This window comes from Aptenodytes patagonicus, chromosome 9 (genome assembly GCF_965638725.1).
Source record: "Aptenodytes patagonicus chromosome 9, bAptPat1.pri.cur, whole genome shotgun sequence".
Lineage (NCBI taxonomy): Eukaryota > Metazoa > Chordata > Aves > Sphenisciformes > Spheniscidae > Aptenodytes > Aptenodytes patagonicus.
The window spans coordinates 321,961-339,968 of NC_134957.1; the positions used below are offsets into that span (position 1 = coordinate 321,961).

General features: G+C 49.0%; 1 protein-coding gene across 5 annotated transcripts in view; it reads left to right on the forward strand.

The window, feature by feature from the left end:
* Window positions 1-18,008, forward strand: part of ZMYM3 (zinc finger MYM-type containing 3) — a 34,638-nt gene that overhangs the window by 6,361 nt on the left and 10,269 nt on the right. For 3 of the 5 annotated variants that reach the window (XM_076346822.1, XM_076346819.1, XM_076346821.1), the window contains exons 2-13: window positions 5,184-6,074; window positions 6,786-6,829; window positions 7,226-7,298; window positions 8,119-8,410; window positions 8,848-9,025; window positions 9,462-9,674; window positions 10,274-10,424; window positions 10,988-11,103; window positions 14,580-14,666; window positions 14,997-15,147; window positions 15,729-15,901; window positions 16,325-16,490. In XM_076346822.1, coding sequence (XP_076202937.1) covers window positions 5,198-6,074; window positions 6,786-6,829; window positions 7,226-7,298; window positions 8,119-8,410; window positions 8,848-9,025; window positions 9,462-9,674; window positions 10,274-10,424; window positions 10,988-11,103; window positions 14,580-14,666; window positions 14,997-15,147; window positions 15,729-15,901; window positions 16,325-16,490 — 2,521 coding nt within the window. In that variant the 5' untranslated portion in view covers window positions 5,184-5,197. Of the gene's footprint in view, window positions 1-4,053; window positions 4,148-5,183; window positions 6,075-6,785; window positions 6,830-7,225; window positions 7,299-8,118; window positions 8,411-8,847; window positions 9,026-9,461; window positions 9,675-10,273; window positions 10,425-10,987; window positions 11,104-14,579; window positions 14,667-14,996; window positions 15,148-15,728; window positions 15,902-16,324; window positions 16,491-18,008 lie in introns of those variants that run through there. The other 2 variants (XM_076346820.1, XM_076346823.1) reach the window with 2 other exon arrangements.

Sequence of the window (18,008 nt, forward strand, 5' to 3'; positions counted from 1 at the left end):
AAGCAGTGGTATTCTTGCATTACTGTGTCAGACATTTATTTTTTTTTATTTGAAACATCTCAGCTCTTCCAGTATCTGTCATCAAGTGTAGACACTAGCCAAGAATGAGACAGTGATGGTCTAATGTGGTACTGTGTGCAAGCAGCACTGTACTGAATGTCACCAATGGGCTTCATGCTCTTTGAAGACTGAGTTTGGGCTGCTGAGTTTGAGTGGGAGCTCAGAGAGCTGCCTCTCCAAAAACACTAGTGAATAACAATATCCTTTCTGCTCCTTTCTGGAGAACTTTGACTGGACTGAAACCTGGTCCTTAGCAGTGTGCTTAGTTTACTGGTGATTCTTCATAAATTAATTTGCTTTAAAATGAGCTAACCAATCTGTAATAAATGTTTGCAGTGCTTGAATCTGGAAAGCTATCAACTGCCCAGATAAACTCAGATAAGTCACAGCAATGAAGTTAGCTTTTTGCCATATTTGTCACTCAAGGTATAATATTGTTAATGAAGATCTGTTGACTGAAACCAATCTGATAGGACATGATACTATTTTCTTAATGTTTTATTGATAGAACTGTGTATTGACCACTGTTGATTTTGTTGAGAAATACCAGGTTGGGTGTTACTGTTTATTCTAAAATTTGGCACAAAAGCCAGGAGCTTCCTCCAGAGCTCTGCTCAGGTCTTACAGAACTCGTAGGTAGGAATTAGCAGGAATGTTGATTTAAGTGTCTTAATTTTTGTAGTTATTAGTTAATGCTTTTCATATTTCAAATGATCTCTAATAGCAAAAAAGATAAATCCTTCAGCCTTCAAAAGTCTTGAAAATCTGAATCCATATCCATGAACAAAAGTCTAGGACAGGTACCCAAGCAGTTGCTATTCCTTTGCTAGAGGAAAGCAGTAACTGCGTAGCTGCGCTCTTTCATGGGCAGTAGAGACTTCTGAGGTATTGACTTCAACGTGAGGGAGTAACAACAGTATTTTTTCTTACTGTCTGATTTTAATTAAATGTTTGATGGTAGCTCCTCATTTTTGTAGGTAGGCCACTTATTCCCCTGCTAATAGTTATCTGAGGACACCAACATATGGAGGATCTGTGCAGTTACAGCACCACTGATGTCTTTAATAAGCTAGTCCCAGGTAGTCACTTGGTGTACTTGAGTGTCCTGGCAGAGATATCTCACTCTCAGCTTCCAGGTCTGAGAGGAGATCCATGTGTCCCCTCTTTGGCAGAAAGTGCAGGGCAGGTCTGGTAGCCACACGTTTGATTTGGTGGTCAATGTTGTGTTCTATGCCAGTCCTGCACACTCAGGGAGGATCCTCAGCCGTCCCATCACTTCTTTGGAAACTCTTGCATGCTACCTGAGAAGCACTCTGCTTCAGACTGTTGTGCAGGGGACTTCACTCCTTGAACTTGATCTTCCCTGGAATATCTGTTACTGAATACTCTGGAGAGGATGGTGCTGAGTCCTAAGTAAGGAGTTTCCAAATTCCAACAGAGCAGTCGTATCTGCTGTAACGTGCAGGATTTCAGAACGCTGCTTCCTCTTTGTTTGGCCGAGTCATGTTCCAGCATACTCTCCTCACTGCTAGGTATGTGGCTGGAAAAGAGAAGGATTTCAAGAAGACCAGGGGCCAGAGCCAGGTGACTGAGCTGTGCATTAGATGGTCCTGGAATAAAAAAAGATGATGACTTGTGGTGGATCATTTCAGCATCTGCCAGAAACAATAAACTATTTTTCTGCTGTTGGAGAAACTGGGAAGAGACTTTACCAGAGGTAAAGTGCATGTTCAGTTGGCAGCTTAACTCACTGAAGCTCAGCAGAAAGCCCAGATGAATCTGAACGCCTGGGGCAAACAGAAGAAGTAGCGTTTTTTACCCTGCTGCAGCTGGGCAGCTCTAATTTCCTCAGGTTGAGTTTGACTTCAGAGCAACCCACAGAGCTGGAAAGCATCGTTCTCTCCTGTTATGAGGGCTGCCCTCTTCATCCTCATCAGCTAGTGGTTGAAAGCCATTGTAAAGACTTCATTGTCAGGGAAACAGAATTGCAGTGATGGGCAGGGACATTCCTTGCTTCCCCACTCAAACTGCTTGTCAGCATTACCTCCTTGGGTCCAGCCTCAACTCGAACTCCATCAGCTTTTCCAGATTCTTATAAATACATCAAAAGTCAGCACTCATCTGCTCCGTATCGCCTTGTCACGGAGCTCTGCTGCAGCAGGTTTAAAATAAACAAAAGGAAAATACTTTTAAAAAATAAATGTTAGGCTGCAGAACATATTGCCACTGGAATTTTTGGAGGCCCAAAGTATAAATTGGTTCAAAGGGGGATTAGGCAGATTCATGGTGGATTTGCCCAGTACAGACTCCTAACAGTGACAGTCTCGGTGCAACTCAAGCCAAGCAGTTCTTCAGCAGCTGATTGCCGCTTGATCAGAGGATGTGCTGAAGAGGAGCATCCTGTTAGTTGTGTTTCTTATACTGTCTCTCCAGGTATCCATTCTTGGTGTGAATAGGAACAGGATATTCGAATACATGGTCCTTTCATTTGACTGACTGCAGCAGTCCTTAGCTTTGCACATCCTAAGAAGAAGTTTTGAGTCGTTCACCAGAACGTGTGAGCTATTCTGCTGGAGGGTTTCATACAGAGCTGGTGAAAGTGGACAGGACCTTGAATGCACAGGGCAAGCACTGTGCTTCCAACCAGAACGTGCAAATGAGTGGTCTTACTGTGGACTCTTGGGTCTGCAGAAAGGCCTGCATATCTGTCCTAACCACATACCAGTAGTTTGGAGTTGACTTAATCTGCAGAATACTTGTTCTCTTTAAGATCATTTTGTTGGTCAATGTTGTTGCCATTAAGTTTGTCAGAGTCTTGTCTTGCATTGTAATGCTCTTGCGCCCAAAGCTTGAAAGCAATGTTAAGGTATGCATTATTGAAACCAGATGCTTTTGGTCTATTTGTAGAGCACATGAGTAGCATGGCAAGTTCATAGATTAATTTTTGCTTGCATTATCCTCTGGGAGGGAATGCCCAAATGGATTTCTTATGCTCCAAAATTGTTCCCAGGGTCTATTTCTACCAAGCAAAGGCTAGGCCAGCTGAAAGTGGCAAATACTGTAGGGGTGTCACCTCTGTGGTTCATTGCAGACTCGTGCAAAGTGTCTGAAAGTGAATTTGAGGAGTATGTTAGTCCTGTTAAGTATACCTATAAATAAACTTTTCTTATTCATCTGAGTGGCTTGACCTTTCTGCTGCTTATTGTTGTAAGGTCTGCTGTCCATCTGGAAATCTGGGTGGGGGACATCTTTGAGAAGGAGGCATTGTTTGTATTCTGAACAGCAGAAAAAATGTGTTTATCATCTTGGGAGGGTTCTCACTTGCTTCAAATCCTTAGGACCTTTCTTTCAGATGTCTTTATTTCTATTTCACTTTGTTCTTCTTTCTGTCAGCCACCCTAAAACACATATTAGATCCTGTATTGCTCTGGAATTGGCTCATTCTAGAAGCTTCGTCCTCTGTAACTAAAGAAAGTGAACGGAATCACCAGTCTTTAGTGGTGAGCATCTCTGAAGATTACATCTTCTGTAGTTTCTGTTTGTGATTGTGGGAACAGTGCTTATCTGCCACTGTGAAACAGCAAATGTCACTGTGTGTTTAGATAAAATAAGGAGGCAATGACTTTGAACTCCAGCTGTAGGGTATGATTCCCTAAACTCCTGCTTAAATGAGTTTCAGAAGTTGGGTGCATTCTGTGTCCAAATATGTCCTGTTTAGTTCTGAGTAAACCATTTGTGAGTGAGACTTGGTTATCCTTTCAGAGGGAAGGATATAAAGAAAGAATTAATCAGCCATCACCAGTGAAATTATTTCAGGCTTTCTCCTTCATTGATATAGATGAGTTATGCCCATAGTAAGCCCCAATAGACAGGAATACTGAATCTTCTGCTTCAGGGCTTAAAACAGTGCCAAATTCAGAATTAGAATGACTCTAATGGGGGGGATAGGTTGGTGCCACATCTTTTGATTCTAGTGCCTTCCTTGTAGTGTCTACTTACAGCCTGTTCTGGGGACATGATGCTACTTCAAGTCTTACTCTGCCTCATCACTTGTAGACTCCAGCTCCTTCTCCCTTTCCCTCTTCAGGTTTGTCAACCATTATCTCTTTGTGGGGGTATAATTCATTTTTAGCCAATATTTGTATAAATGCTTACTCGCCTCATCTCAAAAGTCTTGCCCTTTCTGTCTTATGATAATGTCAACCATGAGGAGCTGGGCTGTAACTTTGTCCCTCTGATGTTAGCAGTCAGCATCACATCGTCCTGTGCAAGTGCACTGTCTGTGCCCTGCAAAGTCGTGCTGGTCTTTTTTCCTGACTCCACATTGCATGCTCGTGTCTTCTTTGCTACTTGTTCTTCCTCTTATGCCTGCTTTTAACATCATGGGCTTTACCACCTTTCTTCTTGCCTCTCTCCAGAATTCCTCCTAGTTCTAACTTAAGCTTTTCCAATTGTTCTGTGTCTGAGTATTAGCCCACGTAGTTTTGGGGCTATGCTGCAGCTGTAGTTATACTGTAACATGGTGTATATCTGTCCTCTGACAAAAGTCATACATCTTGTCATCCTGTATCTTGTTCAAGGCACAGGCTACAGAGCTATAAAGGAGTTCTTTCTGCCTCTGTGTTTAAGAGAAAAGATATTTTAAAAATAAAAGATGTGTTAGCTCCATGAGAACAGATCAGGAGAAAGGACAGACCAGATTTTTTGGGTCTGGTGAGATAGAGAGGAAGGCAGGGAAGGGTACCCCCTTCCCACCATAGAAGTACCCTTACACACCACAGAATAGCTGTGTGAAGCCTCCTGAATTGGTACTCGAGTCATTTCTGACACCCCACTGTGTCATTTAGCTTAAGCAAGTCTGTTTGCCATGCTGTGGTGAGGTGTGTGGAGGCTGTAGAGTTCCCAAAGGTCTGCTATACCAAACAGCTGCGTCTCGCTGCTGTTGTTAGGCTTTAGAGTTTTGTAACCTCACGAGTAGATGTGATTGACCTGCTGGTATCCTGGTTATGGCTAGCAGTATTACTGGGCCTTGTTTTACTCCAACAGTGTTCAGAAGAGTGGACAATTCATGCGCCGTGTTAGACTGCTTTTCATTAACTTGCAAGTCTCTCTCTCATTTCCAGTTGCCATCTTCTAAATGGATTCCAGTGAATTTTCGGGATCTTTGGACCCCCTGTCCTTGCCTGACAAGCCGCTTATTGGTGATCTCCCTGCTGACATGGAGTTTGGGGAAGATCTGCTGGGCTCACAAACAGCTTCTACCCAGGAAGTTTCAGTTCTTCAGCCCCCTGACTGGGATCAATCCAAGCAGATGACTGCAGATGGGGACTTGGACCTTCTGGTGAAAGCAGACAGCCTGTCTGAACTAAACAAATCAAACAACCTTGTTCTAGATAAACCTAGTGTCTTGAATATGCTGGAGAAACCTGATGTCTTAGATGACTTGGATAAAACTGCTGACTTGATGGAGCTAGATAAATCAGAGGGTCTGGATGGGCTGTATAAGGCACATCCTTCCCAGGATGTGGAGGATGGACCGGTGGACTCCTCTGCCCTCTCTAGAGAAGCCCTTGTTCCAGAAACATGGAAAGAAGGGGAAGATGCACCAAAAAATGATTCTGAGGACCTAAAGGAAGATGGTGGTGCTGCTGCTATTCCTGCACTGTCTGATGACAATGCCCCTGAATCACCCCAACAGCCCATTCCTGACTCAGGGGACCTCAGCAGTACCCCAGCCACAGAAGAAATCGCAGCACAATCCTCATGTCCACCAATGCCCCCCCCTCAACCCAATCTTAAACAGACAAAGAAGATGAGGTTGAAGGCACCAAGGAAAAGCTCACCCATGCAGAGGGAAGGGCTGGCAGGGGAAGCAGAGGTGAAACTGAGCCCAGACAACAGTACTGCAGTTTTGCCCCCTGAGCCCACGGAGGAAAACCAGGCAGAGGAAGGGGATGACAGTGGGAACAACTCGCTTAAAGAAAGTCGTGTACAGGAAGCCTCACCACCAGCAGGTAGGTTGTTATCTCTGCAGAACTTGGCTTCCTTTTGCTCAGGAGGTCATCCTGCTGCACATTGGTGAAGCTGGAGTCTGTTTTGCGCTCCAACTTTTCCCATCATCCCCTGCTATGGAAATTGTCAATGGTACTGATGGGCTAGATTTGGGGAAAGCATCTTGCTTACAGGGAATAATGCTCTGGAGGCTGCTCCCTTGGTGCACACAAGCTCTTCCTCTGGCTTTCATAGCTTTAACTTTGATTTTCAATGCTTGTGTCAGCTAGGAGCTTCCCTGATAAAGCTGTGGCTGTGCGTCAGCTTAGCTCACACTCTTCATCACTGGAGTCTTTGCTGGAACGGAGGGTCACCGGGAGAAGGTGTTTCTAATAGGCAAAGTCCCTCTGCCCAGGCTGGCTGTCCTCAGGAGATGCTCAGTCTCGGTCAGGAGTGGTTGGAGGCAACTGCCCAGCATGCCTCCCCCATGCAGGGAGGTCTCCTCCTTACAGGACTCCTCCCAAGCTGCGTGTTTGGATCTCTAACTACAGGTGGTGGGTTTAGGAACTTTCCTGTGTCTGATCACCACCAGAACTGTGCTTGTTAGCCAGGACTGTCTGAGGCTTCATGTGCAGACTGACCCAAAGGGTGGCTGCATTTGAAGAACACCTGTCCTATTCTGTTGGAGAAAAGCAAGATGTTAGATGCAAGCTGCTTCTGTGCTTCTGTTCCAGGAGAAGGCCTGTCTGGGAAGGGAAGCGAGCTGCCAACTGAGAAGGTGAGGAGAATGCAGTCAAGTACGTATGCTACAGGAGTATAGAGTGTGGCTGGCTGTTGTCAAATTCGGTGAGGGACACTGGCTGTCTCGTCACCCCTCTGGGAAGGAGTTTGCATGTCTCCTGTGACGGAGTAATCCCTGTGCACTGACACTGTGCTGTAATGTGGCTTCAGTGTGTCCCTGCTACCCCCGGCTGGAATGTCATTCTCATAAGCCTACTTCCCCCTCTCCCCCACCTTGCCAACACTGGTCAGGTATCCATGGAGTTTTATCCGTTTTCAGCCTAGTTATTGGCAAAGCAAATCCCGGAAGTTGGAACTCCACCGTGATCTGGGATATTTATCCATGGTTGTCCTAGCAGATGGTTAGCCTAAGTATTTTCTGAATGTCTTCTAGGAGCAGAAAAGAAGTGAACGAGCCAGAAGATCAGAAACTGCCAGGCCTGAAACTGTGAACTCCTCTGAGAGCAGTGAGTAACTAGGGCTGGCCAATGCCTGTTTTCAGCCAGAGAGCAGGGACTCCGTTGTGGGCGGGTGGTTCATGGTGTGAGTACGGTGGGAACTCTGGAGCTTCTGTGCAGACTTTCCTCTTACACAGGACAGGTCCCTTCACCCCATGAATCTGGGGTACTTGCCTTGCTTTCTCAGGGCACTTAGGTTGAAGGGAGGGTTGTAGTATTTTTACAGTGGTGTGTAGACACCAAGCACCAAGTGATAGGATGAGACTCTGCGGTTGTTCCCAGGAAATACATCTTCCATCTCCTCAGACAGGAACTTTCTTCCTTTGTCTCTATGGCAGCAGGCTGTCTGAAGGAAGGTTGCATTTTGGGGATTTTCCTGCAGAAGAATGTGAAGTCTCTGTTCTTTGAGATGTTGAGTGTCACCCTGCCATTCCCTAGTATTTGTGTGTTGCTCCTTCATTGCTTGCTTGTGCAGCCTGTGCTGGAGACTGGTGATCCAGCTTGTTCCCTTTAAGGTCTACCAGTTCTTTGAGGGTTTTATGCTGTAAATATTCACACTTTAGGCTTCTGCTCAGCCTTGGCAAATCATGACTTCCTAGAGAGGAACTGTACTTAAGCCCAGCTTGCTTAAAGACCTCCTGACTCATCTCTGATTCCAACAGAATATCTTTTAAGGGTCCCTTTATCATTTCACCCAGACAGGTACAAAGCCTGTAGAGGGACTCCAGAAAGGTGACCCCAGAAAGCCCCAGCATGTGTTTCATGGCAGAGGTTTCTGTCTCAGTTCCTAATGAGGAATTTCTGTGCATCTTTCTCTGGTGCTTTGCAGTTCCGGTCTCTGACGAAGACTCTGATGCAATGGTGGATGATCCCAACGACGAGGATTTTGTTCCTTTTCGTACCCGACGCTCAACTCGTATGTCTTTACGTACTCAGATGGCTCAGCGAGCTGCCCGCTCTACTGTCACCAAGATGACTTGTGCCAACTGCCGGACCCCACTGCAGAAGGGCCAAACTGCCTACCAGCGTAAAGGGCTTCCTCAGCTCTTCTGCTCCAGCTCCTGTCTCACCACCTTCTCAAAAAAACCACCTGGCAAGAAGATATGCACCTTCTGTAAAAAGTGTGTGTTCATTCCCCTTTCCCCAGTGCTCGCTTGTGACCCTGTTCACCTGCCCCACAGCCCTACCTGCCAGTCCCCATCCCTGTGACCCTCATGCTTCCCATTCAACCACATTACTCCTGCCCACTGACAGCTGCTGCCCCATGTCTTCCTTCACACACTGCATATCCCATGCTCCCTACACCCCCTTCACATTATTGCCTTTCCCTGCCTGCCCCAGGCTCAATGCCCCATATCCCAGCCTCCCCTCAAAACAGCCTCCCGCATGCTCTGTCTTCAGGCACCACCCCCCTGGGCCAGGACAGAAGCTGCTGTGAGACGGTTCTTGCCACCCTTTTGGGGCACCAGAAAGTCCCGTGCATTGCAGTGTGCCATCCTGTCCCTTCGTGGCAGGACCGGTGTGTCCCTGCATTAACACATCCCCTCCTGATGCGCAGGGAGATCTGGAACACCAAGGACTCTGTGGTTGCCCAGATCGGTTCAGGCGGCTCTTTCCACGAGTTCTGCACCTCTGTCTGCCTCTCCCTCTATGAGGCCCAGCAGCACAGACCAGCACCTCAGTCTGCAGATGCCTTGGACACCAGCCGCTGCAGCGTCTGCCACAAACCTGGCGAGGTAAACAAATCCGTTGTCCTTCCCATGTCCTGGATGAGGTGCTTGTTACCTGCAGCACTTGGCCCTGCCTGGGACCATCACAGGGTGTTTGCCAGGTTCTCCTGTGGTGTGAGACCTCAGCCCCTGAGCTGGCGTGGGCTCACTCCCAGGTCCTTCTTTGTTACTGTGAATGAGCCCTTATTCCAGCAGAAGAAATAAGGCTTCTGCTTCTTCCCACCCTGAAGCTCATTTCTTCCTGCCACTCCACTCTCCCAATTGCTCTGCTGACTTTTGGCAAGGAAGGCCAGCCTGAGTCCACACCAGCATCCAGCATGGCACTTGCCTGAATTTTAGTGTAACAGCCTGTTGTCCCAAGGGCCGTGGTAGCAGTGGTGCACACATGTCGGAAGGGGACACGTGGTGGTTTGGGGGAGTGACAGCAATGATGTCTCTGCAGATCCAGCATGAGGTCAGCAATGGGAACGTGGTTCACCGCATCTGCAGCGACGCCTGCTTCACCAAGTTCCGGGCCACTAAGGGGCTGAAAACCAACTGCTGTGACAACTGTGGACTTTACATCTACAACAAGGGCTTGCCCCTGGAGTACCTCTTCCATGAAGGCCAGCAAAAACGCTTCTGCAACTCTGCCTGTCTCAACAGTTACAAGAAGGTGTGTGGAGTCAGCTGCCTGGGGTGGGGTATCTCTGTGGGCACACAGCTCCTTTGCTCGGTGTGGCACAGGGCACTTTATGCAATAGCAGGTGACTTGAATCCCCTTGGCCTTCTACTGCTGACAAAACATTTAAGAGATTGCTGTGGAGAAACTTTGAAGCAGACAAACAGAATTTATTTATTATGCGTGGGGCCCATCTTGGACCCGAGTACGGGTCAGGCACTCAGTAAGCTGGACTGTGCAGCGACACTAGTATATGCAGTTAGCATGGGCTGGCTTGTTTTGGATGTCTCCCCAAAGCTTGGCTGGATATGTTCCTCTGTGGCCTAAGCAGGCTTCACTTAACTGTCTTGATGGGATTGCCAAGCTCTGTATTCCTGCCAGGGTACCCTTCAAATGAGAAGCTGAGGTGCCAAAGGCAGCCTTTTTTGCTACCACCAGCTGAACTTGCAGACTATGAGACTGGATCTGACATCAGGTGTTCCCTGGAGGAGAGCTGCCCTGTGGTGGATACAGTAGTGGGGTGGGATATGAGGGTCGGACCTCACCAGTTGTGGTGGTCTCCCTGGCAGCTCTGTTCTGCTCTGTGTTTGCAGAAGAACACTCGGGTCTACCCATGCATGTGGTGCAAGACGCTGTGCAAGAACTTCGACATGCTGCCCAACGTGGATCGTAGTGGCAAGATGGGCCTGTTCTGCTCCATTTGCTGCACTACCTCCCACAAAGTGAAGCAGTCAGGCTTGGTTGGTAAGAGCACCTACATACAGGGCATCAGTCACCTCTCTACTCTAACTCCTTCCTTGGTACTATTTATTGCTTGTGGATGAGACTGGAAAGAAGGCATGTTGCTTGCCTGGGGAGGAGTCCAGTGAGACAAGTGGAAGGAGATTTGCAGAGGGAGGAACTCTTGCAGCATCTTAATACTGAGGGGTAGTGTACATTGCTGTTCTTGAGAATGCAGGAAGAAGTTGTAGTGCCGTACTATGCTGGCATTGCCCTTTCCATTACACGGAGTACCAGGGTGTCCAGGAATGGGTATGGTCTGGTCTCTGGTGCAAGTATTGCAGCCTGTTTTGTCCCAAATTCCTGTAGAGCTAGGGTCATTTCCTTGAACCAGTCTGCTCTCCATCCGTGTTTAACATTTCTGTCCTAGCAGAATCTGGTGCTCTTAGTTTTCTGGTGTTCTTGTCCCTTGCTTTTTAATAATAGCTTGACAGACTGAGGATGGGTGAGTAGCTTGCATGCCATCCTCAGAATCCAGTCCCACGTCCTGTGCTGCTGCCCTCACCAATTCCTGTCTGTTTCATCAGGTCCCCCTAGACCCTGCAGCTTCTGCAGAAAGAGTTTATCTGAACCCTGCTATTACAACAAGACAGACCGGGTTGTCTACCAGTTCTGCAGCCCCAGCTGCTGGACCAAATTCCAGGTACTGAAATATCCTTCATGCTGGGCTGGGCCATAGAGCTCGTGCATCCTTTTGCACTTAGCAGAGGCTCCACCTTCCTCAAGCTCCTCTGGGGTGGTCCATAAGAAAGTCTCTGCTGGAGCACAAGAGTTGCAGTGACTGTAGTTGCCAATAACTCAGTCTTGGCCCTATCGCCCCCTTCCTCCATTGGGCTAAGACGGGCTGTAATTCACTCCTGTCTATCAGGTTATGCCCAACAGGAGTGCAATGCAGAGCTGTGCTGCATGAGTGGCCTTATAAGGGCACGAGCAAAAGCACAAATAAGCTAGCAAAGCACAGTGGGCACCTGCTAGTGGGGTGGAAAGGGGCAGAGCTGCCCTCTGAGCCAGGCATCACCAAGGAACATAAGTCTTCTAGGATGTGTTGTCTAAAAATTTACAACCAGCAGGCCTGGATACCTCATGTGACTGGTGGTTTTTAATCTTCTGATACTAAGTTTCAGCATATGTGAAATGTTTATGGTATTCAAAGGCAACTGGAAGAATATTAGTTTTGTACAGTTGTCAAAGAAGAAAGCAACAGCCAGGAAGACCTGGGAAATTTAGACCAGGACATGCCTTGGGCAACTGAGAAAACTTAGAGAATCTAGAGGTAAAGAGTTAGTTACTGGCAGTTGCAGCATTTGGTTTTGGGGTTTGTTTTTTTTCTTGTGGTTTTTGTGTTGTGGGTTTTTTGGGTGTTGGTTTTTGGTTTGTTTTTGGTTTTTTTAATAAATCCTTGATGCGATCCTTCACTGAGATCACAAATGGTGTTGGTAGGGTAGCTGTAGAGTTTTTACAGTTGTAGACTTCATAAGACTTGAATCATAGAATAGTTTGGGTCGGAAGGGACGTTTAAAGGTCATCTAGTCCAATCCCCCTGCAATGAGCAGGGACATCTTCAACTACGTCCAACCTGACCTTGAATGTTTCCAGGGATGGGGCATCTACCACCTCTCTGGGAACCTGTTCCAGTGTTTCACCACCCTCAGCGTAAAAAAAATTTCTTCCTTATATCTAGTCTAAATCTACCCTCTTTTGGTTTAAAACTATTACCCCTTGTCCTATCACAACAGGCCCTACTAAAAACTTTTGTCCCCATCTTTCTTATAAGCCCCCTTTAAGTATTGAAAGGCTGCAATAAGGTCTCCCTGAAGCCTTCTCTTCTCCAGGCTGAGCAACCCCAACTCTCTCAGCCTTTCTTCATAGGAGAGGTGTTCCATCCCTTTGATCATCTTCGTGGCCCTCCTCTGGACCTGCTCCAACAGGTCCATGTCTTTCCTGTGCTGAGGGCTCCAGAGCTGGACGCAGTACTCCAGGTGGGGCCTCACCAGAGCGGAGTAGAGGGGCAGAATCACCTCCCTCGACCTGCTGGCCACGCTTCTTTTTGGGCAGCCCAGGATACATTTGGCCTTCTGGGCTGTGAGCGCACATTGTCAGCTCACATCCAGCTTTTCATCCACCAGTACCCCCCAGTCCTTCTCGGCAGGGCTGCTCTGAATCCCTTCATCCCCCAGCCTGTCTTGATACCGGGGGTTGCCCTGACCCAGGTGCAGGACCTTGCACTTGGCCTTGTTGAACCTTACGAGGTTCACATGGGCCCACTTCTTGAGCTTGTCCAGGTCCCTCTGGATGGCATCCCATCCCTCTGGCGTGTCGACCACACCACTCAGCTTGATGTCATCTGCAAACTTGCTGAGGGTGCACTCGATCCCGCTGTCTATGTCATTGATGAAGATATTAAACAGTGCTGGTCCCAATACAGACCCCTGCAGGACACCACTTGTCGCTGATTTCCATCTGAACATTGAGCCATTAACCACTACCCTCTGGATGAGACCATCCAACCAATTCCTCATCCACCGAGCAGTCCACCCATCAAATCCGTATCTCTCTAATTTAGAGAGAACGATGTTGATGGGGACCGTGGCAAAAGCCTTACAGAAGTCTAGATAGATGACATCCATAGCTCTTCCCTTGTCCACTGATGTAGTCACTCCATCATAGAAGGCCACTAGGTTGGTCAGGCAAGACTTGCCCTTGGTGAAGCCATGGTGGCTGTCTCGAATCACCTCCCTGTCCTCCTTAGCATAGCTTCCAGGAGGATCTGTTCCGTGATCTTCCCAGGCACAGAGGTGAGGCTGACAGGTCAGTAGTTCCCAGGGTCCTCCTTTCTACCCTTTTTAAAAATGGGTGCAATGTTTCCCTTTTTCCAGTCACCAGTGACTTAACCTAATTCACCTAACTTGAATTATTGCCATGTAAAATCAACATTGTAGCATGAGTAAATCCATGCATAACCTGGATTAGGAACTGTCTTGCTGGCAGATCTCAGAACACACTTGTCAAAGGAAAACAACTGAAGAGAGTGTTTCAAGATGGCTTCTTGGGGATCAGTATTAAGCCCAAGGAGTCTTCATCAGTCATCTGGCAATAAAGTCAAAGTAAGCGTGATAAAATTTTGCAGATGAAACAAAAACTGGTGAAATGTTAACTCATGCTGAGGTCAGGGCAGTCATAGAAAGCAAAGCAATTGCATTGCTTGACAAGACTGGTTCCTCCTAACGTGTGCTTAAACACAATTCAGTGCAAGATCCTGTATCAGCCTTACTCAAGTAGTGTGGGGATGTAAGTCCTGGGAAAGTAAGGATTTTGAAAAGGCCCTGGATTACAGTAGATAAGCTATTCAGTACGAGCGTCTCAGTTTACAGCCGCAGAGGGAAGGATTAATTAAGTTATTGCAAGTACAAGCAGAGGAACAGGGAGTTAAAGTTTGGGGGCTAGGGAGCAAAAGAGCACAGATAGGAAGGATGTTCATCCGATGTCCACGTTATTTTCAATGTTGAAGAAAAATTTGAAGTGTGCTGGAAAAAAGAGAGAAAAATTACATTTGGGTTTGAAAAATGCATGTACTGAGGCACTTGCAGAGCACCTTATCTGAGGTTTTAAGAAAGAAAACCAGGAAGATGACTTTATTAATAAATATATCCTTGTGGACAAGACACCAAGTGCTAAATGGCTGTTTAATCTAGCAGAGGAAGGTGGGATGAGAATGGCTGCTTGAATTCTGAAGTTGCATTACCTTGAAAATAGAAACCAGGCACCTGTGCTTCAAGATCTTTTAGAGAAATTCTCAGAAGAGGCAGCAGAGCTCTCCCGTCTCTTAATGTTTTCAAATCCAGAGGGGTGGCAGCTTGAAAGCTTGCCTTCCTGAGAAGAGCTGGACCGAGTACACTGGAAGCAAAGTGAAATTGCTCAAGAATCTGCTCTCCAGGAGCTTGAGACATGATCTGATGGACTGACTGTGAGTCACTGACAGTGGCAGCAAGCGCAGGTCTGAGCAGGGGCAGATGGACTGCTGTGAACGGTGGAGGAGGCAGGAGGTGGTGGTAGTGTGAAGCGGGTGCTTGCTGCCCTCTGTGTGCCTCTCCCTCCATGAGCTGTCTCTGTCTCCTGCAGCGAACCAGCCCGGAAGGTGGGATCCACCTCAACTGCCATTACTGCCACAATCTTTTCAGTGGGAAGCCGGAGATCCTAGATTGGCAGGTGAGGACTTTCCCCAGGGGGATGCTGTGGTAGAGGCCAACCCCAGTGAGGACTGCAGGGCTTCTTCCTCTCCCTGCTCAAAGCAGAGCTCCTTCTGCGCCAGTGCTCTGACTGCCTTAGCTGCAGAGATGTGCCTGGAGACCGTGCACCGAGTGCTGCGCTCCTGATATTCAGCAGGATGTCAGAAGGGCAGGAGGAAACCACTTCTGCCAGACCCCGTGCCAGGAGAGCTGGGGACTTGGCTCAGCCCCATAGTCTTGCTCTTGCTTCCTCAAGAAGTGTGGGGACCTCCTGCCAGCCTGGCTGACCCAGTGGTGGTCTTTTTGGCAGGACAAGGTGTATCAGTTCTGCTGCAAGGACTGCTGCGAGGACTTCAAGCGGCTGCGTGGGGTGGTGTCTCAATGTGAGCACTGCAAGCAGGAGAAGCTGCTGCATGAGAAGATCCGCTTCTCTGGAGTGGAGAAGAACTTCTGCAGCGAAGGTACTTGGGGAAGGCATGGGAGAGGCAGAGCCCCCATGCCAGCCCATGCTGGGGGAGGAGAAGAGAGCATGGAGAGAAACAGAGGGGAGACTGTCTTAGCCAGGCCCTGGGGCAAGAGCCTTGCCATGCAGTGAAGGGAGGACTGTCGTGGGGATGGCTTGCTGTCCAGCCAGGCCCTAGGGCAAGATCTTTACCGTTCATTGTGTCCTTGGGGAGGGCTTTCTCACAGCTTTTCTCTCTCTGGGGGCTGGGGAGACAGCAGGTGGCAGCTCCGCTCCTCCTGTCATCATGCACTTCTACGCTCTTGCGTCTGGGCTGGCCTGACCTGGCCTTGCCCTGCCTGCTGGGTTCCTGCACACAGGAGGTTGGAGTCAGACTCTTCCTAGAAGCATGGAGGTGAGAGATGGCAAGTCCCCATGAGGTCCCATCTTATCCCAGCCCCAGGGGCCAGTGCTGGATTGTTCCCTACAGTGTGTTGCGTGTGCTCTGTTGTCTCCGCAGACCTGGATTCTGGTCATGTTTGGGTCAGGGAGGCCCCCAGTTCATCCTGGGAAGGTTTCACTCCTATTGTTTCTCCGCAGGGTGTGTGCTTCTTTACAAACAGGATTTCACCAAGAACCTGGGCCTGTGCTGCATCACCTGCACCTACTGTTCTCAGACCTGCCAGCGGGCGGTCACCGAGCAGCTGGAGGGCAGCACCTGGGACTTCTGTAGTGAAGACTGCAAAAGCAAATACTTGCTCTGGTACTTCAAGGTCAGTATTGGCACTGGCAGCTTGTGCTAAGTGCTGTGGTGGGCACGGCACCCAGATAAGTGGGCATTGCACTGAGGAAGTTCGCACTGCTGGAGTCTGGCTGGCACTGCTGCGGAGAACCTGGCACTGCTGGAGTCCTGCCTGGCAATGACGGGACACTGCTACGGGGAAGCTCACGTAGCTGGAGTCCCCAGCTGATCCTGCCAGAGCACTGCACTGAGGAAGCTCACAGTGCTGGATCCGCGGCTAGTGCTGCTGTGAGAAGTTCGCACCGCTGGAGTCCCCGGCTGGCACTGGCAGGGCACTGCTGTGGGGAAGCTCACAGCACCTTGCTATGTGCACCTTTCACTGGAGAGTTGTGTTGCACTCGGAGGGGGTGTGGTTAGTTACTCGTTGTTTCTCTCCTGCTGATGTGGGCTTTAGGCAGCTCGGTGCCATGCCTGCAAGCGTCAGGGGAAGCTGCTGGAAACCATCCACTGGCGGGGGCAAATCAAACACTTCTGCAACCAGCAGTGTCTGCTGCGATTTTACAATCAACAGAACCAGCCCAACCTGGACACGCAGAAGGGGCCGGAGAGCCTGCTGAACAGTGAGTAGGAGGGAGGGAGGGGACCTGCATAGCTCAGTCCGAGAGACACAGGGAAGACTGAACAGCGAGGGGTGGAAGCTTCCTGCCCGGGACTGGATGAGACGCTAGGGAACAATCCTGCACTGGCCCTTGCGGGGGGGAAAGGACGGAGTGGGACCTAATGGGGCTTCTCCATCTCTAACGTCTATGGTTCTATGACACACAGGGCCCAGACGGGAGGAGCCGGTGCCAGCGTGCTGCCTGTAGCTCACACTCTTAGCGAGGATACTCAGGGATTTAACAGCCTCATGTTGCCAGCGGAGAGCTCGATTTACAGGGTTAGGGGACAGCGTGGTTTGGCATGATAATCCACCTGCAGCCCCACACCACCTCCGAGCTGTGACCTTCTCAGATCTCATAAGCTAATCAGGATTGGGCCAGGTCAGTGCTTGGATGGGAAACATTCAAGGAAAACGCAGGGTGCTGCAGGAAGTGGTGCTGGTGATGCTGTAGGTGGGCTCTCCTCAGCCAGAGCTGAACCTAGAACGATCTTGAGGGAGCGCTGAGCTGCTGGAGGCACTCTGTCTTGTGATGTTAGATTGGAGTCCTACCATTTACCCAAAGATTGCTGCAGCTTTGGGGAGTTGCCAACCCCATGTCCCGCATAACCCCATTCTGCATCTGTGGAGTTCCAGCTGGAGAGGCAATTTTCACTGCCTGTTGCCCCATTTCCTATCATTAACTTGAGCCCGTTGCTTATGGAAGATTGCAAAGTGCTTTGGGGTCCCTCAGGATGGAAGGTGCTTGTAGTGACAGTGACAAGACATTGCTTGGCCCTCGGACACTCACATAGTCTCATTTTGCATGGTCTTTCATAGGTCACGATCTTCTAGGTAATCTGTGTGATCTAGTTAAAATGCCTGCAGCTTATGGTAGGACTCACTTTGGTGCATCAAGCTTTGACAGATACCTGCATCGCAGGCTCAGGGCTTTGCTGCCCTCCCTGGAATTTCATGAGGTGTAAAACCCTGACTAGGGTGTGCCAAGGAGGGGAAACCAAGACAAGGACCTTCCTGTGAGAGACCTCGTCCTCCATCCCCAGACTCTTCCTTGTTCCTCTCCTGACAGCAGTGGGCTGATTGCAAGATGGGGGAAGCTGAAGCCCTGCATGTCAGTGCTGCTTAGACAGCAAAGCAGAGCTGCTCTGCCAGAAGCAGCAGGTTCCACCAGCCAGGGGAGTCCCAACCTGCCCTCTAAGAGCCATGCTCCCTAAAAGGCCGTGTGAGGCGACGTCTCAAGTGTCACCACACTGGAGTGACCTGGATAAGGAACTGTTGGTTTCTGCTGGCACAGGGGTGCCCAGGGGGAGTCTGCTTGATGGGACACAGACTGTCCTACTGCTCAGGGGAGGAAGAGGTGTTAAAGTTGCTGGTTCGTGTAGCTCACCAAGTGATTCCACAGCCCTAGCCATGCTGTTCCATTTGTCCTCTGCTTTCAAGGCATCTTGCTTGTGAGGGACCAGTAACACTGCTTTTGGGA